The 24,160-nt window shown below is 43.7% G+C and overlaps 1 protein-coding gene across 1 annotated transcript in view; it reads left to right on the top strand.

Annotated features, from left to right (window-relative positions):
• Nucleotides 1-15,992, top strand: part of LOC103373183 (glutamate receptor ionotropic, NMDA 3B-like) — a gene marked incomplete at its 3' end in the record, with an annotated part of 74,744 nt that extends 58,752 nt beyond the window's left edge. Inside the window, exons 3-8 of the mRNA XM_008303016.1 lie at nucleotides 6,059-6,555; nucleotides 7,646-7,917; nucleotides 8,663-8,899; nucleotides 11,800-11,946; nucleotides 12,227-12,372; nucleotides 15,877-15,992. Of these exons, the coding sequence (XP_008301238.1) occupies nucleotides 6,059-6,555; nucleotides 7,646-7,917; nucleotides 8,663-8,899; nucleotides 11,800-11,946; nucleotides 12,227-12,372; nucleotides 15,877-15,992 (1,415 nt within the window). The remainder of the gene's footprint in view (nucleotides 1-6,058; nucleotides 6,556-7,645; nucleotides 7,918-8,662; nucleotides 8,900-11,799; nucleotides 11,947-12,226; nucleotides 12,373-15,876) is intronic.
• Nucleotides 15,993-24,160: the final 8,168 nt, after the last annotated feature.

Below are 24,160 nucleotides of genomic sequence, written 5' to 3' on the forward strand. Positions count from 1 at the left end.
TGGAGCTGCATGAAACGCTTGGAGGCTGAATCTGTGTTTTTCAGACTGTCATCAGTACGCTGCAGTTCCAAAGTGGAAACGCTCAGCCGTGGCATTGGGTTCTTATTTAGCTCCTGATGTGTCCTCCAGCATATAAAAGACACCATATGGGCATGTTAACAAGGTTTATAAAAAAAACTTGATTTTCACCCAAAGGGTTCTTTAAAACATTTAATACCATTTTTTTTCTTTTTTTCTAGAATCCTGCTGCTGGATAATCCCCAGACCTCAGAGTCAACATTTACATATGAGCTATTTATTCGTAGAAAGTAGCTTTTAAACATGTTTTCGTCTGTCACTTTCCATGCACTGGGGACGGGGTCAGTTCCAGTACCCTGCAGTTGATAGAAATTTGTCCAAGAAAACTTAAGCAGTGCGGATAAGGCGGAAAGTTCCTCCAAAAAATTAAATACATTGCTTCAGGTGATGAAGAACTCGCGGCGGTTCATGTCAGGTCTGGACTTGGCCTTAAATACTTTTTTAAAACCCCCTGCAGCCACTAGTCCAACTTAAGTGTCTCTTTTTTTTTTAAAATGACACCCGAGCACCTAAAATTCTGGGACATTTAAATCAAATGATGTATGGAAGACGCTGACAAACTGCAATGAAATTCCTCTGGTCACGCCACTAAATGTCTGTAAGCTCGTTAGCTTGCTGAGTGACACTTTGGCATTTTTCGCGAGGAGCTGCTGGCTCCACTTGTGGTACTGTACGCTCCGGTTGCTGCCCTTGTCTGTCCTCTGCACCGTGGGGGTGGCAACTTCTGAATAGCACTGTCATACCGGAGGTGGGGGAAGAGGTCTTTATGGCATACAGATTCGCAGACTGACACTACAGGGTTTTGTGTGTTTCTCTTTGCCGGTGCCACCGCTTCAATCCCTGCGGCGTTTTTTTTTTATTTTAAATTTTTTTTAAAGGCCTCTGACAGCTTTTACGAGACTGTCAAGGTGTAGGCTGAGATAATAAATACACATGCGCTGGGGGAAGGAAAAAAAAAACATAACGAAGTGCATATTAAACCTTAAATGTTTTCACTTAAATCAGAAAAAAAAAATGTTAATCCTCAGGTTTGGACACAGGAAAATACCCGTCACACTCACATACTTTAGAAACCCTCTTAAGCCATGTGTGGCTGATGCTGCGTGATTCACTGGAGCCCCGTGCTATAAACTCACTTAAATATTTTTGCTCTGCCAGTTGACATGGATATTCCTCAAATTGCACAATGGATAAAACAGCGTGCAGCCAACTTGGGTGGTCATGTGGTACTGGTGAGAGAAGGATTTGCAGTCGGAGATGGGCCCACAGCAAATATTGAGCACACACGGTGCCTGCCAGCTGAGAGTGATCATCAACAACACCCACATAATCACAAGCTGGATTCTTGCTGTGCTCTCTCTTTTTCCTCTGCAGTTTTAGTTGAGCGCTGGGATGCCAGAACCATTGGGCACGGCGGGCCAGAGGCTGAAACAAGCGGAGTGAGAGGCGTGTTACAAAGCGACGTTGTAGGACATTCATTGTGTTCCAGTTAAAAAAAACAACTTTATTGGGATTAGCGTGAATAACTTGCTATTTTTTAAACATGCAAAGTCTGTCTGTCAGTCTGTCCAACGCTTTGTTTAACACTGAATTATTTTGATGGATTTAAACTTTTGCACAGACGTTCATGGTTCCCAGAGGTAATCGGTTCGCTTCTCCTGTAGCGAATGATGTTGACACCTACTGCCATGAAATGTTCTATTTCCTCTGAAGGAACATCTTTGGTGATCCATTAAAATTCAATCTGGTGCCATCATCAGGTCAGAAACGTAATTTATTAAACTCGCTGTTGTACTCGGGTTTACGATCTGCAAATTAATAACCCTCAATTGCACTGTGTTCTAGGGATAATTAGTGAATCTTAAAGACCCCCTCTGGTGAAAATCAAGTTTGGGAGGCTTGTTAACATATCCATATGGTGTTTTTTTTTTAATATGCGGGAAGATATGTCATGAGCAAAATGCGTAGTTAACACCATGGCTGAGCATTTCCACACTGAAGCTGCATTGTATGAATGCCAGTCTCAAACACATGGATTCAGATTTCTGGGGTTTTATGCGTAACAAACCTAAGAAATCTGAATCATTCTGTCTCTTCAGAATCAGCTTCCAACTCAAATGCAGCTACAACTTGCCATTGTGTAGCGTAGAGCAGAGATCCCCAACCTTTTTTGCACCACGGACAAGCTAGACAATTTTCTACGGACCGGTTTTCACGCACATAACAAATAATAATCGTTTTTACTCCCAAAAAAGTGTCATGTCTGTGAAGATTCTCAGTCATCCAGGTCATGGTTATTCTCATAGTTTAATCGTAGCAACTGGACTTGTTTGAGTTTCTTCTTCACCTCTTATCCAGTCAGAACTGATGAGACCTCTTGGATGAGAGATGAAACATCCTCAAGAACTGCTGAAGCTTATAGGGAATCCAGATGTTTTGGATTGTTGGGTGTTTCTGTCTCTGCCTTTGTTAAGCGCTATGAGATGACTGTTGTTGTAAATATGCGCTATACAAATAAAATTGAATTGAACTGAATTGAAAATTGAAAAGAAACTCAAGCAAGTCCAGCTATGATTAAACTATGAGAATGAAAAAATGTCATAAACGAATAAAATTACTTTTTATTGCTAACGATGTATTTACTTTTTCTTCTGTCTCAGCATCGAGTCTCTTTTCAAAGAAGCCCCCCTGCCAAGTTTGTTTTTTTAGTTCATTTTATCCGCGGTTAGATTGACTGGTCCGTTTAACGGCCGAACATGAAAACCGACAGAGTCAAATGTGGTGAACAAGCACAGGCGGAAGTGACGTGAAGAATAATTAGTCATTTTTCAAAATAAAACAACCGCAGAGTCCCCCGATATTAAAATAAACCAACACAACGTTGTCAGTCTTTCTGTGCGGCCCAGTACCAAACGACCCACGGCCTGGTACTGGTCCATGACCCGGTGGTTGGGGACCACTGGTGCAGAGTATCTTTGCAGCGTTTGAGCTGAGCCGTCGGTGAGCTGGTGTGCTTAGATGCATTTTCTTAATGGAGATGCAAAGTTACATCGAAGCCATTTTAAGGCGTAAAGGGATTATTTTCCTGGATAAAAACTAAATATGTAACTTTGATACATAGAGATGAGTTTCTAGGGCTTAGTGCTAAACTAAGATTGATGAATATTATACCTACTAAATTAACATTATGTTAACGTTATTATTGTGAGCATATCAGAATGCTCATTTTAGGAAAGTGCCGCTGAGTCTAAGCAGAGCTTTACATGGCCGTAGACTCAAATGTCGTACTTTTAACACCAAACGAAGTAAGGTTTTTAAACTTCATAAAGACACGAGAGAAAGTCCGTCTTTCTGTGGAAGTCCAATTAGGACATAGTCTAGACTATCAGAACAGACGACTTATAATAGAGTCTCCCCAATACGGTGTCAGTGACCTTTGTTCGTGGCCTGCGAGAGACCGATAAAAAGGGGTCGTTCTATCGCACCATTCAAACCTTTTGCTGTTCGACTCCTCGCTCTCCAGTGTACTCCCCGATTCTTATCCCTCCCCTGCAACAGCCAGACACGCCATTGCTCTGGAGAGCTCTAACAAAGCTGAAGGAAGTGAGAGACTTCCACATGGAAAAGGCAATTAACAGCTCAATGCCCAAGGGACAGAGCGAGGAAGGCAGGCAGGGAGAGGGGATGTCTGGAGATATCAGCAAGTAAGGAAGGTATGAAGGAGAGGGAGGGGGGGAAAGCAGAATATTACTGTTACAGATTCAAAGCAGTGGTGCAATGAGGATGAAACCGGAGTAAAGAAAAAAAAACATACGAGCAACTGCCCACTTTTGATGTTGTTCTTCCAAATGTCCAGAATCAGAAACTCCCTGGATGCTTATTCCCAAAAATACATTAGAGAGCCAGAAGAAGGTGGTCAAAGACGAAACAGATAGATGAAAGCCAGAGGAAGGAGGAAACAGCTAAAGGAAAAGTAGGAATAAAGTCAAAGGAAAAAGGAAGGAAAAACCTTGTATGGTAAAGGATGTGAGGGCGGAGAAAAGGGGACAAGGAGGGAGGGGAGCAGATAGAGGGTTTGTTGTTATCGGAGTGAGATCTGCCAGTCAGTGCCATCTCACTCGACACAGCTGCCACGCTGATTCCATCTCCCCCCGAAGAGATTAAAACCATTGAAACAAGCAAGCCGCGTATCATCCCCGACAGACAGACGGAAAAGAAAGAAAAAAAAAAGACGGAGGGAGTAAACTTTCCTCCCCAAACTAAAGGAGATGGAGTGATAAGAGACTAAGACACATGCCTGGGTCTCTTTTATAGAGTCATCATTTACCGGCCACTCTGCTGACATTTACTCTGAGCGTGTAAACCGAGGGCCAGGTGTTAGTGAGAGGAAGCCATCCCTCTCTGACACCGCTGGCAGACTTATCAACCTGCTTCGACGTCCACAGTCATTCTTTAAGTGCAGCCTCCGGCCCCCGATGCAACACAACAAACCCGCAGGACCCATAACTAAAAGGTGGCACCGCTTGAAAGTGTGCCGCACTTTCCCCCACCCCGCCCCCTTATCGCCGCGTTACTCGTATCTTATCTTCGGGCACGGATCCAAACATGTCACAAACAATGAGACGGGAGGAGGCTTTGGCACTTTTCTGCTTAGATAAGAGATGTAAAGTGAAGCTCACTGTACGCTTAATTTCTCTTTGTGGCCAGCCGTAGCTATTACCGCATGAGTCTGGAGTGGGTTGATGAATCTGCTGTCTGTTGGATATGATGATTCAGCCGTGCTATTAACCATGAGTGATTTCAGCTCAAGGCAAGGCTAGCACTTCCGCTTTATGGTCACAGAGACAGAGGGAGCTGCTGATGAGGAAACATAAGTTAATGTGGGCCGCGATGGGAATGCCTTTCAAATCAGAGGCGTTTTTAATCAGCTTCTCTCGACTAGCGTGGAAGTAAATCACGGCGTGAAGCTATAGGGCAGCGATGCACAAGTGCACAACACATAAAAACCTGACGTACATTCACCTGTTGTGTCATCCTGTGCACAGTGCAGACGGGTTTAGTTCAGGCCAGGCTTAAAGGGAAAGGTTTATGACCCACATGATCAATTTAGTCTTTTCATTATCCTTCTCGTATCCCATATTTAATGTGGAAAGTTCTCCGGCAGCCGCTGCTATCTAAGCTCATCAGTTCATGCATATAACTTGGAAATGAGAGAAAGAGGGAAAAAAAGAGAGAACAGAGGAAAGAGCACGAGGGGGAAGCTTTTTTATTTTTTCTTCTTGTTCTGAGAAAGGGCTCCAGCTCAACCACCCTTTTCCATTATCGGGAAGAAAAACTCTCCATTTCCAGCCTTGACCCAGACATCATCAACAGTCTCCGCACGGTTCAACAACCATACCGAATGCAGTGATCCCTGCATACTTTAACATTTAAACAACCACCCCTATGATTTACAATGACCTCCCGACAATCCCCCTCGCTAATCAAGACATGTTCAAACAGTACTTGTATGGCTTCACGCTGACACATCACCTGACGACGTCCGCATGATGGAACGCTAAGACATGAGCTAACAATCCTTGCTTGGTTCAAGAGGCCAGGGCAGATTTATGTGCGAACGGGGATTGCTCTTCCTAATGTATTCCACCGTAAAGACCAATGCTGGGCCACCAGGCGAGTGAGACGAATAGCAATGACTGTCTGTATGAACTGCCAGATAGGAGGAGACCCTCACTGCACTGCATTAACTTTTAATTATGACTTTCTGGGAGTTGCAATTGCCCATTTGAGACTAGCCTTGCTAAAGCTCCCGACCAGACTGCCCATGCATTGCACCAGCGTTTGTAACTTTTTAACTGCTTTTTTTTCATGTGGCTATTTTAGTGTTTATTATAGCAGCCTAGATTTCTAAGCTGCAGCACCGTTCTCAGATTTGTTGTCTCTCCCTTATTGTCTGCTCTTTTTTTCTCTTTCCCTTGAGGTTTCTCTCCAACACTTCCTTCACCGGGGCCACAGGCCTGATCCAGGTGGACGCCAGCGTCTCTCGGGTCCTCTCCTCGCAGCTGTTCCACGTGTGGAGCCTGAAGAGAGGCGCTCTGGGGCAGCCGGCCTGGGTTACTGTCGGCCAGTGGACCCGAGGCCGACTGGAGCTGGAGGGGGGCGTCCTGGGACTGGTGGGAGGGCTCGGGAGCAGCCAGGGGCAAGGCCTCGGAGCCGGGGTGAGGGGAGGGGACGGCCAGGGGGACAGCAGCGCCGGGGGTCGCTGGAGGCCCGGGATGTCCGTTGAGGGACACCGCCTCAGGGTGGTGACGCTGGTGGAGCACCCGTTTGTCTTCACGCGGGAGGTGGATGAGGACGGATTGTGTCCGGCTGGTCAGCTCTGTCTGGATCCCAGAACCAACAGGTCCGACATCATACAGGGCCTCTTCAACCAGCTGCACAACCCAAACAGTACAACAACGGACTGGGAGGGCAACGGTGAGTGTTGTTTTGACGATTATCCGTAGAATCCCGTGTTTCAGTGCCGTTAAAACTCCTGTAGCACCAGTCAGAAAACATAACCCGCAGTAGGACATCCATGACTTCTAATTCACCTAAACTCCCAGCCTCTCCTGTGTAAACACTTAGATCTGCTTTCTCAGATCTCAGTGGTACGTGACTGACCACGTCTCTGCTGCACCTCCTCAAACCTGAAGTGGATTTTTGAAGAGTAATCAATGTGGGATCATAGCTGGTCAGTCTAGTTCAAAAATACATCAGGTACGATGTCAAGGGCTCAGCTCTACAGCTACATCTCCGTTTTATGAATGAAGAGTATGAAAGACATTAAATCAATAAGAGAACAAGGATACTGTGTCAGAGATGTACCAGGTACTATATTTCTTTGACTAAGGGGATTAATGGGCAACTATACGCAGAGTCCGCAGCATAGCAGTAAAATAAAAGTCATTCTAACTTTCTTTTATTTGAATCAGCAGACTGAAACTGGAAGAAGACGAACAGAAGTTGGCGTTTGATCCCAAGATGGTGCAGGAATCAAGGAAATTAAGGAAATTTTGATTTAGTGGCTCATGATTAAAGAACTGTAGGGTTATTTGTGAAAAAAAAAAGAGGTTGTGTCCCCTTTAAATACGGTGCAAAATATGTCGGTTTTTGGGTGGAACTTGTGCAGACTTTTTGCCAAGCAAGAGCAATTGGCTAATTTCAATTAACTGAGATTGCAAAAAAAAGGTTTGCCAGAAAAATCAAAAATGTCAAGAAGTGTAAAATGGATAATTTGGCATCCCTGCTTCATCTTGCCAGCTTTACTCTTTTTTTTATTTGTAGTTCAGGGGTTGTTAAGTTTTTTTTTTGCCAGGATTTAATGAGAATAAATGCAGTCCTAGTCTGGGTGCCAGGGTCGTTAAAAATGTTCAAGCCGAAGTGTCCTGCGAGGATCCATCAACATTTTTCACGATCTAAAGTCAGTTGTGGACAAATTCCCACAGCTGCAGTCCCTCCACTTCCCGAGCACGCATATGAATTTACATACATTTCACATCATTATTATGGCTTCTTCCCCTCTCAGACCTGCCGGAGGACCTGAGAAAGTGCTGCTACGGCTACTGCATCGACCTGCTGGAGAAGCTGGCCGAAGACATGGGCTTCACCTTTGACCTTTACATTGTTGGAGACGGGAAGTACGGGGCTTTGAGCGGGACGGGACGCTGGACGGGACTCGTCGGGGACCTCCTGAGTGGAACCGCTGACATGGCCGTGACCTCTTTTTCCATCAACTCTGCCAGGAGCAGAGTCATAGATTTCACCTCGCCCTTCTACTCCACCAGCCTGGGCATTCTGGTACGGTCCGCTTCAAGTCATCATTAGTTTGTCGGAGTTCTCGACTTTGCATTTTCATGACTGCAGGAGACACGGGGCATGTCCTGAAAATATACCCCGCACTGTGACTCAGTGACAGCACTGCAGTCTTCAGCGTTACTTTGATTTGTCAATCTCCCTCCCTGACGCTGCTTCAGTGTGATTTGCTGATATCGCGCGCAGCTGCTTCGTTCTGCCCTCGTCACCCGGGTCTTCTGGTGAGGGTCAGGAAGATCATTAATTGAGGCGTAATTAGTTTGTAGAGTTTTCAGTGGGCACGGTAATTATGAAAGTTTAAAATGAGAGGCAGTTTAGGACTGTATAATGAGTCTGAGAGGCATTTCGTGAGGCCGTCGTAGCCGAGTTCCTCAAACAGGCTGCTGTTGCTATTCGACGATTTGTTAACATCTCCCTCTGTGGCTGACAAACCGCAATGCATAATATGATCTGACAATCCATTTGAAAATGAGAACTCCATCATTCGATAAAGGGGGGAAAAAAAGTGATTTCTTGCCCCAACAAAATGATGAATAGCACAGAATAAAAACAATGTATGCATTTCTTAAAAAACTAATTATGCCTAGGAGTGCGTAAGAGAAGTTCGCTAACAAGACGCTGCAGACTGGAGGGAGAATTATAATCACAGTTTACACCAAATGCAAATGCATGTGCAGATTAGCAATCAGCTGTGTCAAGTTTCTTTCTTTGTTTGTTTGTGACCTGCCAGGTTCGCAGCCGGGACACCGCCGCTCCCATCGGGGCCTTCATGTGGCCCCTGCACTGGTCCATGTGGGTGGGCATCTTCGTCACGCTGCATCTCACGGCGCTCTTCCTCACCCTGTACGAGTGGAACAGCCCCTTCGGCATGACGCCGCACGGCAGGAACAGGCTGCGTGTGTTCTCCTACTCCTCCGCCCTCAACCTCTGCTACGCCATATTGTTCGGACGCACCGTCGCCACCAAGGTAAAGCGGCTCTCCCTGTCTGTGATAGATAGCCATCGCTTACGAGGTAGGGCGCCAAATAGAAATAGAAAGGGGAGGGAAAGGGCGATAGAGTACACAAACAGCAAGGGCGAGCCGGAAGGTGGGAGAGGAAGGAAGGTGCAGAAAGATGATAGAGATGGCCAGAGAGGAGGGAAGACGGATAGGGGGGAGGTTAAGAAGCTCGGCAGTGATGAAGTGGAAAGGTGCAGCGAGGATGATGCACATACAGGGAGGGAAAGGAGGGGGGGAAAGGGCAAGCGAGACTCAGGGAGCTACAGTGAGGATGATGGGGATGGATGAAGGTGGTAAAAGAGGGAGCGAGCCGAGGTTAACTCCCCAGTGTAGGCAAAGTTGAAGATAAGAAAGCGAAGAGTGGGGGGGGTAGACAACGGAGGGAGGTGGGAAGGTGAGAGGGCGAATTGGGGAATGGGTTTCAAAGGACGGTAATAGGACGGCTGAGGGAAAGACGGGGGTCGAGAGGGTAAGTGGGGAAGCGGAGACGAGAGGCGGCACATGGAGGGTGACGTAGGGCGAAGAGAGGAGGGCGCGAGAGAGGAATGTGACTGCTGAAGACGGATGGCGGAGAAGTCCTCTGAGTTAGGCAAATTTGTCTCACCACTTGATAAACAATCTCCTTCCCTTCAGAGTTAAAAAATCATCCTATTTCCCCGTCATTTGTTTGGTATAAAAACGTAAAGATATTAAATGTATCTTCGCGGCGGCGGCATTCTTCATAAACATGTCACATTTGACAGATTGCGTCACACCCACAGTCACACTGGTGCACAAAGCCGACCACAGCGCGGATGAAAAACAACTCTTTGCTTTCGTGTACAAGCGCCGCACTGTTACACAACGCAGCGTTATGATAACTCATGGTCAAATTTTCCATTATTTCTGTCCTCTTAGTGACTGCGCAGCAATATTTCTTGGAATGCGTAATCACACTTTGTCCCTAAAGGAGGCAAATGACTTCGAAAGGGACGGAGGCCAAGTGATTAGAAAGACCTTCCCGTGAGTGAAAGGTCGCGGGTTTGATCCCTGCGACTGGCAATATGTCAGTTAACAGGTTGTGTTCATTAGCAGCCTTGTGACCTGTTTAAATGTCCTTGAGCAACACTATGAACCTCCGTGCGTTGGGTCAGAGCCAAGCGGGGATGTTTATTCAGGCATCGGGGAAGGGAGGAAGGCAGGGGCATCTAAACGGATTGTTGAAGAGGTCAGTTTTTAATATTTGATTTAGTAACTAAAACGATTTTTTGACTGTTTTCCACCGTTCTGTCGAGCAGAGGTGTGAGGTTTCCAGAAAGCTGCTCGAGCACGTGCTGTTATCCTTAGCATCTGGCTACTATACACAGCAGTAATTGAGCATTACTTCCAAGGCCAAGGAGCATCACGCTTCCATTCACAACTAGCACATATGCTGTGTGGGTTTTCCCCACTGAGCAGGAGGCTGGTCCTGGATGCTCTCAGAGTTTAAATCTGACATTAGCATCCCCGTCCTGCACTTAATGTGTTTTGATTTTTTAGACTCCAGCAAACCCGGCCAAAAAGATAGCACATCATCTTCTTTTCTTTTCCCTTTTTTTTTATCCCCTGATGAAAAGCGAAAACATTTGAGAATACAAACAAGTATATAGACTGAGCTGTCAAACTGTCAGCGCTTTTTCAAGTCATACTTGACGAGCTTTACGTTGAACAGTACTTTATATTTTTTTTCCCCCTACATGCACCATCAACTTTGATGGCTACCGACTTTCTGTCCAGGAAAATGCAGCTTAGCCATCAAATTCATACTTTGAATGAGACCTATTTTACAAAAAGTTTCAAAACCAGTCAGCTAGAAACGGCACAAAAAGTCAGCCGGACGCAGCTTCTCGAGCACCTCAGGAGTTGGAAGCCCGCTTCTGTCTGCTTCGCTGTGAAGTCGAGGGGCCTCTTATTTCTTAAATTACTCACAATTTCGTGCGTTACGTCTGCTCTTGTTATCGTTTTCAGCTGCGTATGGAACCGTAAGCCTGACGCGCATAACAACAGGCATCCAGACGCACTTCATGTGAAAGCAGATGTGGTGTTTATCTCATTTTTCCGTAAAGGATCATTTGTAGTCTCCATGTGAAATGAATTACCTTGTATAGATAAGACATGTGAACCAAAGGCGCCCTGATCATTACATCTTGTGCAAAGAGGACATCCATATACAATCGTATTTCTTCCCCAAAACAATATTACTGAGGAATTGGTTCTTCTCTTCTATGATCCCTCTTTCTCTCTTTTCCAGTTCACCAGCTAATTATGCTGAGAGCTGGAAACGCTCCGAACACCTTTAGTAATAACGGGTTACAACCTTGTTTGTATAATTAATGTCTCATTAATCTCAAGCCTTTAAAACACTGGAAATTCATCTCTTTTTCTTCTCTTAAGTGGGTTTTAATTGGTGGGATAAATAAATGATCACACCGTTCGGGTGATTCGGTCCCCGAAGCGGACGGTTTCGTGGAAAGACGTTTCTGATGTGACGCACAGTTGTTAGATTTTATCTTTTGCATTAGATCTATTGTGTTTTTTGGTCTGTTTTGATTAACCTGATTAGTTGGGGGTTAAATTAGGTGTCTGGGGAGCTTCTGTGTTTATGTCAGCATTTATTTATTTTTATTTGTTCTAACCCTTTGCCCTTATGTATTATTTATTATCTCCTCCATGTTTGTTTGTTGTTTCACTTTCTGTCTTGACATCGTGACAGTTTTTTCATTTGTTGCCAAGATATTTATAGCATCGATGAGGATCTGCTATTTTTAGCCTCCTTCAGATCTGTTTAATTATTTTTATGTGCCAATAATTAGACAAAACAATAAACTCCGCGTGTCTCCGCTCTGCAGACTCCTAAATGCTGGACGGGGCGCTTCCTCATGAACCTCTGGGCCATCTTCTGCTTACTGGTGCTGTCGAGCTACACCGCAAACCTGGCTGCAGTCATGGTCGGGGAGAAGACCTTCGAGCAAGTTTCAGGGATTCACGACGACAAGGTCAGGGCCGCACGCAAGGACGCACAACTTGCAACTTGCACGAACGTCGGCGCGCCACACGAACCCCACACATGTACACACAACCTAATCTCGCACAAGGACGAGCTAATGAGTAAAGAGCGGAATTATTTGTGAAGGATTATCTCTTTCCGTATCTCTAAACCCTTGCGGGAGTTCAGGGCTACGGTGAATTTGACATGAGCCACATCATGATGTCCGCCTCCCTCCCCTCCATCTCTCTGTCTCTTTCTTCATCACCTCCATCCTCACCCTCTCCCAGCTGCACCATCCCTCCCTGGGTTTCCGTTTTGGGACGGTGAGGGAGAGCAGCGCCGAGGACTACATGAAGAAGAGCTTCCCGGAGATGCACGACTACATGAGGCGCTTCAACCAGCCCACGACCCCGGAGGGCGTGCACATGTTAAAGTAAGCCACGAGCGCCTCCATGCATGCGACATGCATTTGTAAAAAAAATGCACCAAATCACCTTCATTAAAATGCAACCCAGACCTAAAGAATCCAGTCACGTTTGCATCTTGTATCTTTAGCTGTCTGTATTCTGCGCACTTATTTCTCATGCGTACTGTGCATAACAATTGCGTCGGCTGACAACATCAGTATACACTGCAGATTCACGGCCATCAGGCTTAATTCTAATAGAGAAACTACCACATATTTAGGAAAAATTTAATTTGCATGTGTTATTTTTGCTCGTATACTACCGACTCACTTTGAATTTTAAGTTCAACAGCAAAGACTTGAGCTGAAGTGAATGCAAGTGCCGCTTCGGGGCTGATTTTGGCTCCTTTTTTTTCCTTTTTTTTTCCACCTGCAGTGATGTTGTGTCTAACCCATTTATCAATGTTTTCTTATTATAGAGAAGACACTGTTTTGGAATTGCTTCTGACAGAGATACGCACGAATACTCATTGCTCGAGCCGCATGTATTTACACCCCGCATTAGCGCGAGCTTCTCCTTACCCAGACACATTTTTAACGCAAGAGAAGTAAAAGCAGATGAATTACATAAATTTCATTACCAAATTGCCAAAAAAAAATTTATGAGCGGAAATCGTTTTCTTTATTGAAATGAGAATGTAGGAACGAATAAGGGTCAGGGACACACTGATGTAATGAAATCTGTGGATGAATGGCTCAATGAGTTGTCGAATGGGGACAGTGAGCAGATGAAAGCAAGGAGGCAAGGCAAGTTTATTTTTATAGCGCATTGAATCCACAAAGGCAAGTGAAAAGTGCTTTACATAATGCATTAAAACATGAAAAAGGAGATACAACGGGAGGTATCGAAAAAACACAAAGAATTTTAAGAGAAACAAAAACAGTACGTGCCAACGCAGCAGAAATTCGGGACGGTTAAGGTTCACTGAAATAATCACAACAATAATAAAGTTTATTTGTGTGGCACTTATCAAAACCAGCATTACAAATTGTCTCATGAATGAATAAACAGGCAAAAAGAAAAAAAAAGAGGGATAAAACTTTAAACAGTGGATGATTTAAAAAGCATGAATAAAACACCAAGGATAAAATATGGAAAACAAAAAAGGTGAATTTAATCTGAAAATTGAGCAATTTAAGGTTGGGGGAAAAAAAAAAAATTTTAAAGGGGAAGCCTTTCCATATAAAAACAGTGATTTTAGAAGAAGATTGCGGGCGTAGCGAGCCGGAGTTCCTCAGGCAGGTTGCTGCACAGCTGAGCAGCCCCAACGCCTGGTCCCCTTTTTGTCTTTGAGGTGGGAACAGCGAGCGAACGTGAGGTGGTTGGTAAAGGGACAGCAGCTCCGATTATATATATATATATATATATTCAGGGGCCGGACCATGAAGGGCTTTAAAAGTAATAAGTGAAACCTTAAAAATCAAGGCAGTGGGCAAAGTAAGTGGAGAAAATAAAGGTTTAGAGCCTTGTTATAAAAGTAGTCCAAGATGGGGGAAGTGTTTATGTACTGGAAGTTTGCCCCAGCTTTTGTGGAGCATAAATGGAGTCACTAAATGTGTCTTTTTCAAGTTTTGGTTTGAACTGTTAGCCGGCTGAGTGGTACGAATACAGATTACCACATGTTCACACCACTGTTATATCCATTTATGTCGATTTTAGACATGAAATTGACTTGGAACATGTTAAAAAAATCGTCGCCCTCTACTCCTCCACATCTCCCCAATCCATTATTTCTATACCAGCTGTCTTAATTAAGCAGTTGAGAATGAACCCACTTTGGTTTTCTGGCAGCCCAAACTGTTTTTGTCTTCTGGATTTAGCTTCTCCATCTGATTATTCTCCATCTGGAGGATGTGAGCGACGGTATATTTATCCCTCACGTTAGCGGTGTCTGACTTCCAGCTTTCTTCTTTTTTCTTTTTTTTTGCACCTGTAGATGTCCTCATGATTACATCCTTAATCATCCTATTTTTTTAACTACTACTTATCTCGAGTTGAAGAGGAGCGATCACAGAGTGTATGTAAACAAACGCTGATGAGGCCTCTCGTCGCTCCACGCAGTTTATCTTTTGATGGAATAAATTGGTTTATAACAGGAAAAAAAAAAAAAGGGAAGTTCGGACTGAAATTTTTTGTATTAGGTGTTTAAAACTTGACATGAAAAGCAGGCGGACTTACCCGGCCACATACTGCACTAAACACAGCAGCTCCTACCACACACGCTTCCCCGACACAATGCCTCAACCAGAGAGCACCAGCAGAGATACCGAGATAGTGCATGTGCTGACTTTGTGATAGAAGAGGGAAGATACAAAGCGCTTGTTCAGAAAAAGAGGATGAGAACAGCGCAGATGAAGGCGGCGTTTGTTTGGGTGCGAGGCGAAGCAGAAGTGGAAGTCACAGCGGTGCAGAGAGTGAGGCTGTAAAATACTGTGTTGGCAGAACTACTGACCCCAATACTGCGCTCAAATCTTAGAGAAGAAGGGAAAAAGGGAAGGGAAGGAAAAAAAAACAACTCCTGAGCCTTCTCCTGGAGAGATAGAGCGCCGCGGGCTACACATGCAGCTGCACACAAATGTAGAGGCTCAGAGGAAAATAATGCATGCTCAAGCACATACCTATACACAGGCTTAAAACTCACTGTTGTGTCTGTGCACTTTGATGCACCAGCGTGCACCCCCTCTGCTCTTATTCCAAGGCCATGCATCGGATAACTTTCGACCCTCTTTAGTGCCAAAAGAAGTCTCTATCCTCTCTTTTCTCCCTGTGCCTCGGTTTTGACAGGTCTAGACAGAGGAAAAACAGACTTTCCTGCTTTGCCAGCACAGCAAAGACTTTGTAAAGTCAACCTTTTGTTTAGCTGCAGACGTCCTGAATAACAACAAGTTTGGGGTAATTTGATCAGTCTCGACTATTTTTCCCATTAGACTGACTTATATGTGGGTGTGCTTTTTCCGAGTGCACGCGTTTAAGGCTTGTATGCATTCAAATATGAGTCAACCAGTCGTCTTCGTCAGTGTTTGTGTGAAGGTATGTTATTCAGAAACTGCGTCCCAGGCTTCATATCCTAGAAAATGCCTGCTGCCATTTGTTGTCAGCGGCTAAACACAGAGGAACAGTCTGTAATTAGGGGTCAATTTGGGTCAATTGGATCGATACCGCAAGAGTAGGAGTCTCCTGCAGTGTGTATATAATGCCTTATCGGTCTGCCACAGAGGCTGTTGGTTTAGGTAATGATGTATGTGTTTACATAGTGTATTAAAATGCAGCTAATCTCATCCTCTATATAAATGACAAAGTGGGATGACAGCTCCATATGCGGGGTTCCCGTAACAGGTCCGGAGAAGAAGAAGAAGAAAAAAAAAGCAAATCTGATTTAAAAGTCTTTTATGAAAGTAGCTGTCTTTAATTAATGCTTCTCTTTGTGTCTTGTGATGTGTGTGTGTTCATGTGTGTTGCTGGTGGTGAAGGACAGATCCTCCTACCCTGGATGCGTTCATCATGGATAAAGCCCTGTTGGACTTTGAGGTCTCCATCGACGCAGACTGCAAACTGCTCACCGTGGGGAAGCCGTTCGCCATTGAAGGTACTTGTTTTTATTGTGAGGCCTTTTGTGTTGCCTTTCATTCATTCCCTGTGGATTTTTTTTGTTTTTTGAAAAGCAACTTAAAATGCTTTCTTCTTGATCTTGCAAGATCACTTTTAAATCTTTGTTTTAATTATACTTTCAAGTTTTTTTTCTCCCTGTTTGTTTTCCCTCCTCTGTAACGCTCTTTTGAAAAGCGCTATAAAAAGCTCGCTCACTCCGCTTGTCGCTCATCCTAACTATAGCCAGAACCCCAATATGTCTTTACCCTCACCTGTACTTAAGCGTAATTGACATAACTGTGTTCTCGACTCTGAAACATAGTCTTCGCATCCTAAAATAAACTGACCTTGCGGGAACCTGCTCTTTTTTTTCCCCGTTCCCAATGGGCAGGTGAGGCCCCGTAATGTGACTCTGTGAGAAGATTTATCCCCGTAATTATGATGAAGAACGCACTCACACATAATAGTGGCTCTCTCGCATTTAGGCTTGTGCATGCAGCTGTGTCCCCGTATATACATATGGTATAAAATGAGCTTCCTCGTGCAACACAAACACACATTCTGCCTGTATGCACAATAAAGCATGAACACACTTTTAAATATATGTATGTATGTATGTATTAAAGAAACACTGGGATGATAGCACGCAGACACTCCTTCACAGATCAAATGCTGTAGTTACCGTGATCCACTGCATGAACTTATAATGCTGCGGGGCGAAAGTTACTCCGTCATCTATTATTAACACCCCTGTCCAGTCAGTACACTTTGGACTCGATGCTCTCAAGTTCGACTAACTGCAACCCGGTTATGAAGCATATAAACAAATCCACCGCCAGCCAGACAACAGTTAACGACCCACACAGGGGGTTATTGTATTCAGGCTCTCGCACTACATGAATTTGTGGGCTTATGCATGTGAGAGTGTGTTTGCGCTGAGGTTTGTGTGTGTGTGTGCTGTAGTGCTATTCTCGTTTGACTTTTAGATTTTCAGGGGGAGGAAGTTTTTAATACCTAAGGTCGCTGCTTGGCATGCATGGAAAACATGTGCGAGTTGAATTTCAGATTGTTTTCTCCTAAACTTTCTTCTCCTACACCTGTAACTTCAGTACGCTGCAAGCTTGTCAAAAGCATTTAAATACCACATTATTAAAAGCTCTAATATATTGTCTTGGTTGGGTTTCATGCTGAACATTAACTGTCACGAGATAAAATGATATGAACTCACTGGAATCATCTGCAGCTGCAGCACTGCAACAATGTAGGATAAAAGTAAAGATGTGGCTTGTAATCCGTTAATTCCTTTTAAAATAGCCAACATGACACCATATATCAGACTCAGAAACTGTAACAACAGAACAAGTTGTCTGTTTTGAAACTTTCCAGCAGCCTTTTAATGAATTATGCATGAAATCAACTAAATCCAAGCTTGAAATCCTGATATTTCTTTCAAAATCGCTTAATCCTACATTTCTTTAAATGTTTATAAAAAATAAACCATTTGTTCTGACTAGATTGTGTAAAAATCAAAAAATTCTCTGCTTCTTGGTACAACTAAAAAACCATGACTGATTCTGCTGTGACCAACAGTCACCTGACAAATATTCTGGGAGTTTTCAGGTGAACTGCAGGTTGTGTATTTAAACACATTTAAAACGTTCATTGGACAATATCTGTAGTATGCAAAGTTACTTCTTTTTTTTTTCAGTATTGGTAGCAGCTGTGGGAACTTGGAAAAGTTGGCTCTATATGCTGATAACAGGTTTTAGAATTTTTATAAAATTAATTATCAAAGCAATTCAATTTTCATGATTCATTTCTAAGTATTTTCTAAGTTAATGGCTCGGGTTACGTAACAGCATTCCTTCTGTTCGTCAGTAAGTGAGTCAATGAGGTCTTATTTCATTCTGTTTCAAGGTTCGGATACTTTTGGTTATGGGACCAATTACATTGTGTTCTACAGCTAATGATGAATTTCCGATAATAAATTGTGTTTTTGATCCAGTAATTGATTGCTGTGCCTTGTTATTATAGGCCTATATACATGCAAAAGTACGAGCAGCAGCGGTTGCAGCACCGGAGCAGTTATGGGATCCACTGCAGTGATATGCATTCACACATAAAGGAGTAAATTATATCACTTTCAGAACTAAAGGCTGCTGACGACCTGCCAAAAGAAATTATGTCCTGGCTCTAATAAAAGTCTGGTTCCCCCTTTCGCTGAGGAGGTAAATAAAAGGTTCCGGCCATTATTGCAAGTTTTACAGTATTCTAGTCACATGTCATCTGCACATATACGCCTTCTGAAGGTGACTTTGACATAAAATTTCTGCTGGCAGAACACATTTATTGGATATATCAAACATTTAACCCCTCACCTAACTCAGCTTAGTCACTGGAAGGTTTTTATTTTTTTTACAGGCATCGAATGAGCATGCGCGCTCACGCCTGCCCAGCGATGTACATTTATGTGCATGTTTTAGTGCTTTGTGTATTTGTCTCAGCCTTTTTTCTTTTCCTCTACCGAGACAGGCACACAAATAGATGTACAAACAGTAAATAAATGCTAGTAAGGGCGCCACTCGGGACCAAACGCTAACTTTGATACCATTTCTCTGTCAATCAAAGCATAGCCTCAGAAAGACCCCACTCCCACGTTCCCTACTCGCTGTACAACCCTTGTTCACTGGAGATTATCTGCTGCTTTCTTCGCTGCACAAGACAAAATGAGGCAGGAGGAACTGCTGTGGTATTACTAATGATGGTGAAGATGAGATAGCAGGTCTCATTGGTATGTAGAGTGGGTCAGTTTGATGACTACTTGATTTATTGTCTACACGAAAAGTCAGGCGCCGAATCCACGCCGGCTTCAGTAGCTATTCACCCCCACAGTCTGCACGAGGAAGAGTGGGATGGGAGTGAATAACTCAATGAGTCTGAACCGTATAGAAAGACAGAGCAGGAAATGGCCCAGACAGGAAATGTGAGAGAGGGAAAAAAATAAAAAAACAACACACAGAAGGAGGAGGAGGAGGGAAGAAAAAAAACAGAATATGAGATGAAAAAGGTAAGTAAGAGAAAGAACAACAAAGGTGGAGAAAGCGAGGGCTGGCGAGGAGGTGAGGAGGGTGGGAGTTGAGCATAAGAAGGAGATAGAGGGCTTTCATTTGCCCACTGCCAGTTTGCGCCTTTCTGCACAGCGAGTGATAAAAGAGCCAGCCAACAGAGTCCCCCTAATCAAGACAAACCTTCACCCTGAGAAGATGGAGTGAGGGAGGGAAAGAAAAGGAGGGGGGACAGGGGAAAAAAAAAAAAAAAAGATGGAGGAGAGAAGGAAGTGTTCTTCGCATCCTTGTGAGGATGCAGGCGGGATTTATAGAGCAGTTTGCGGTCAGGAGATACAGGAGACTGAGGAGGAATTGGGGACCGGTGGAGTCGCTGCAGGCAGGCGGAGGTGCTCAGCTGAAATCTACAGGCTGCTTAAGTGGAGAGAGATGCGGGGGTGTCGCCTCGCGTCTGTTTGCACTGAGTGCTGTTGGGAGATGTTTACGACAGCCCAGACACACCCCATTAATAATATTGCCACTGAACACGCCGCTGCCACTCGCCGCTCGTTTTGTATGCCTGTGCGTGTGCATGTGTGCGTACACGTGTCCGCACGAGCTCAGTGAAGCAGGACAGAGGATCAAAACGAGCCTGGCACAAGATTTTGTTGCCGGGGGTTGAGACTGTTGTTGGTCGGGCGGCTGACGTCTGGCAAGGAGTGACGCCTTTTGTCTGTTTATGTGTGTGTGAGGAAGTGTGGCTGCGAGAGTGTGAAATTCCAAAAGCAGGATAGCACCGTTTAGTAAAAACCTATGCCTCTTCATACAGGATGCAAAAGGGAAATTATGTGGAGCTGAAAAGATTCGCTGATTGGCAGAAATCAGCAACTATTTTGGCAAATAATTATTAATTTAAAGCTATTTACGACAAAAAATGCTCAACATTCCTCCAGTTAAAGCTCCGTTATTGTGAGGAGTTGCCGCATTTCCTGTCTTGTGTGATAGCAAAGTGCGTGTTGTGGGATTATTTGAACTGCACAAAAAAATGCAGCGTAAAGCATCAGCTTTGAGATTCATTTTTCACAAGTTCTTTACATTTTACAGAAGCACTGACAAGTAATAATGAAAAAAATCATTAGTTGCAGGCCTAAACTTATGGATTTTATTCATCAATAGCACTTCAATGTGCGTCGTGGGGCTGGATGGTAAACCAGCTGAACTAATGACCAGAATAATGGAGCTCTTATCGACCTAAATTGGTTCATATTACATAAGACAGCATTAAAAATCAAACAATATTAGTTGAATATCTGTCATCAACCAATAATGCTTATGGTGTCTGTCTGAGGTCTCAACACAACGCTTTCTGTTGTGGGCCGCTTGTTTCATCTCAAAATGTTCCGTCTGTTTTCGGTTTGAAGAGGTCAGTTGGAAAGATGAATGTCTGCGCCGCATGAAGGTCACGTAGAGACGGGCGATGAATTAAAGGAGAATCCCAAACCCTTCATCCCTACAGTGAGGGGATCCGCCGGCTGTGTTGGGCTGCTGGAGGGCAAGTTGCTGCTTCGGTTTCGGGTCCCCTTGTCCCTTTAGAGGGAAAGGTCACCGCAAATCAATACACAGTTGCTCTGAGGGATCACCTTTATCCTATTGCAGAATCATGTCTGTCCTGATGGTAGCGGGATCCGTCCGGATGCTCCCGTCCACAGGGCACGAGGGGTTACAGACTTAATGGTTTGTTGAGTATAAAAATGGGGCGAATCTCATGCTGTGGCCCTGCACAGTCACAAGACCCAGTTCAACACCTATGGGAGATTTTGGACCGGATGAGGGTATATCTTGTAGAAGTAAGGTGTTCTATCCCTTCTGTAGCGTTCTGGAGACTTATAGAATCAATCTGACGGAGCGTTAAAGATGCTCTGGTGGCCCTTACTGAGACACTTGTTGTTTTTTTCTTTCATTTACAACACGTCTGCAAAACCAAACACAAATCTGAATCATATCCCTTTTTGGATAAGATATTCTACACGGGTTAACAGGTTCTGGGCTGTTCCTGATTTACTCACACTAACATTACATCACCTGAGCTTGTGATTGTTTAACTCGTATTTTTCTCCAGACTTTGCTTATTTGGACATTATCCATCGTTGCTGATTTATTACTGTTAAAAAGAAACACGTATAGAGATTTTACACCAGGTTTTGTGGGACTTAAAGGAGAAATTCAATCCTCCAGTAAGCCTAAAGCCTGTATATAACTAGTAATACATTCAAATATTAGCCAGCGTGAAGAAGATAATCCATGCATGCATCAATGTGTGCTGCTATCGACCTGCTCATTTATCTTGATTCAGATTTTAGGTCACATCATCCAGCCCCCGATACACAACATATAACCTCTATCTATCCCTGAATCGTTTGTTTCATTTGAACTAAAAATACACCAAGTAGAGAGAAAAAAAAAATCCTCCCGCAAACAGCGAATTATTGGTTTTAGTTGTTTGCTGTTAATAAAAGAACAAAAATAAAAGGCGATGCACGAAAAGTCCAACTTCATCAACAGAAATCCCCCCAAAAAACAGACCAACTGCTATTTTGTGTTTGTCTTTGATTATGAAAAGATTTTTTATTATTTTTATTCCTCTTAGAACTAACAGGGCTTTGAACCAAAGACAACATGCAAATTCAACGATTTGGAAGTCGTGAGAGATCCTGGGACGCTTGCTTGCATGTTTCATGTGTGTTTTCGAAGTGAGATCTTAAAGAACCTGTAAATGATGTGCACCGGTGTGCCTGTGAGCGAGTAGGTGTGTGGGGGATTTGAGTGACAGCTTCGGGGACTTGAGTCTTGCGATGGAATGTACGCGAATGTCTGGGGGAAAGAATCAAAACAAGTGACAAGAGGCTGCCCACTTGTATTTCACTATTTGACTGAGTGCTCTAAAGGAATGCGTATGGAGATAGGCTGATGACAGAAAAACCCGCTGCCTGTGTGCTGGGAAAAAAAAAAAAAAAGAAAGAAAGAGGAGGGAGACGTTGAGAAACAAAGCAGTGGACTCAGGAGAGGAGCCGAGAGATAAAGAGAAGAATGGAGTGAAGCAGAAATTGAACGAAAGTGAAGGGATGACAGAGATAAGGGGGGGGAGCGCTAACGGAGCCGGAGACCGGCGGCAATGGTGGGAGAGAAATGACCTCGGACAGGGAAAGAGGAAGGATGACGTCGGAGAAGAAAAGAGGAAAATGAGGAGAGTAGGGAGGGTAAAGGAGGCAGGAGGGGGGTAAGAGCAAAGGGAGGGAAGCTTAGACAGTCTTTGTCATGTAGGAAGCCGAGTGTGACAGTTATGTGAACCTTCCCTATTCTCTGTTTCTGTCCGCAAACCCCATCAGGATCACACACCTTGACAGCCCCATAACACACACACACACACATAAACACACTGACAAGCAGCTACCAGGCCTGCAACACACACACACACACACACACAGAGAGAAAGGCTGTTGGCATGACTGTGTCTTTGACTGCAGTACAGATGAAATGAAACAAACAACCCCAGGAGGTCTTGTATAGCAATAAATCTCAGGGAGGGTCTTTTGATTTAAAGCTGAGGGACAGATTTCTTTCACTTTGTACCAGCCAAAATGTGGGCTGTAATGCAAAACAGATGCAGTTTTTCCGCAAAGGGCAAAGTTACATTTCTCTCCCCCCCCTGCTATCAAATAATGATACATGAACACGCTGCTATCCAAATTAAAGCAATAAACACTGGTGGAAGAAAGTACTTAAATGTGTTACTTAATTAAAAATATTACAGTTATGTAATTTCATTGCTGTGTAACTGCTGTATGGTTTATCGCTGTGTCTGGTCTCATTAAGGCACATTCTGCTGGTGTTTTAACTTTAATTAGAGAGAAATAAGAAAGTCTAAGGCAACACCAATCAATTGGTGATGTAACAGTTTCTACAAATCAAGCACAGATTAATATTTAATGCGCTATTATAATGATTTGCATTACCGACTGCATAATTAAAAATATTTTGCGAAAACAATTAAATCTATGTCTGTGACACGGGCAAGATTGAACTTTAATTACACCCAACATTTTATGAGCGCATCGTATATTTTGCATTAAAACAAGTAAGTACGGCTGTCGATAGCATGCAGAAAGTACGATGTTATATCATAGCTGTGCGGATGTATTTTAACTAATCTGCGATAATAACAGAAGAACCAAGTGCTGTCAGGAAAACACCTGCAACAACACCTAATAAGGGACAAGAAGATCCACTGAAGGGCTGTAATATCAGCATGTTGTCGAGTTTTCGTGCACATGCAGGGAAATTGGCCTTTGTTTGACCTTTTTTTGCAAAACTGGGTCTTGTATCCGTAACCGGAGGGGGATGAATGTGAAGTGAGCATGGAGTGGATGATCTGCGCCATGATAAGCGTTTTGCAGCTGACAGCTCTGGTGATTGGGTCGGGGTAGGTGAGAGGTAGGAGGTCCAATTATTTTTGATGCTGTGTGGGTGTTTTTTTTTTTATTATTATTATTATCTGAAAATGTGACAAAACATATGCCACAGCTGGAGAAGAATGGTATTTGCTTCAAAGTGTGTGTCACAAAAACAAATTGAATAAACTCAAGTTGATGGCTAAACTAGAATCTAACACCATGTAGCTGTTACAGGTCTCATACTGTGCCCCTTTATAAGTCTCACAGGTCACCATAATTTCTTTTTTTATTTTGAGGCTCAAAAAGTGAAGAGTAGAGTTCATTTTACCATGACTGAGTAACCTCTGGGAAATAACTGTTGTGAACAGTGTCTGTAGCTTTAAATGTAAAGTAGCTGCAGTTGTCTGTGTCCTTCAGGAAGAAGACTTTCTCTGCATGTGTGATTTGACAATGGGGGCCAAAACGATTAACATCACGGTTGCTGACGGATGTGAATGAGCGAAGGACTGTCTGTCACTTCACACATTTTGTCTGAGTGATCATTTTTCATGGAAATATTGCAAAAATCTCAGTGCAGCCATCGTTCATAACTCATGTGAATGGTGAGTTTGTCAGTCAGCATTGCAATTGTGAAGTCAGGTGTTTATCGATGCAGAGCAGCAGCTTGAAAA

The sequence above is a fragment of the Stegastes partitus genome, unplaced genomic scaffold, assembly GCF_000690725.1.
Source record: "Stegastes partitus isolate 25-593 unplaced genomic scaffold, Stegastes_partitus-1.0.2 Scaffold1919, whole genome shotgun sequence".
Lineage (NCBI taxonomy): Eukaryota > Metazoa > Chordata > Actinopteri > Pomacentridae > Stegastes > Stegastes partitus.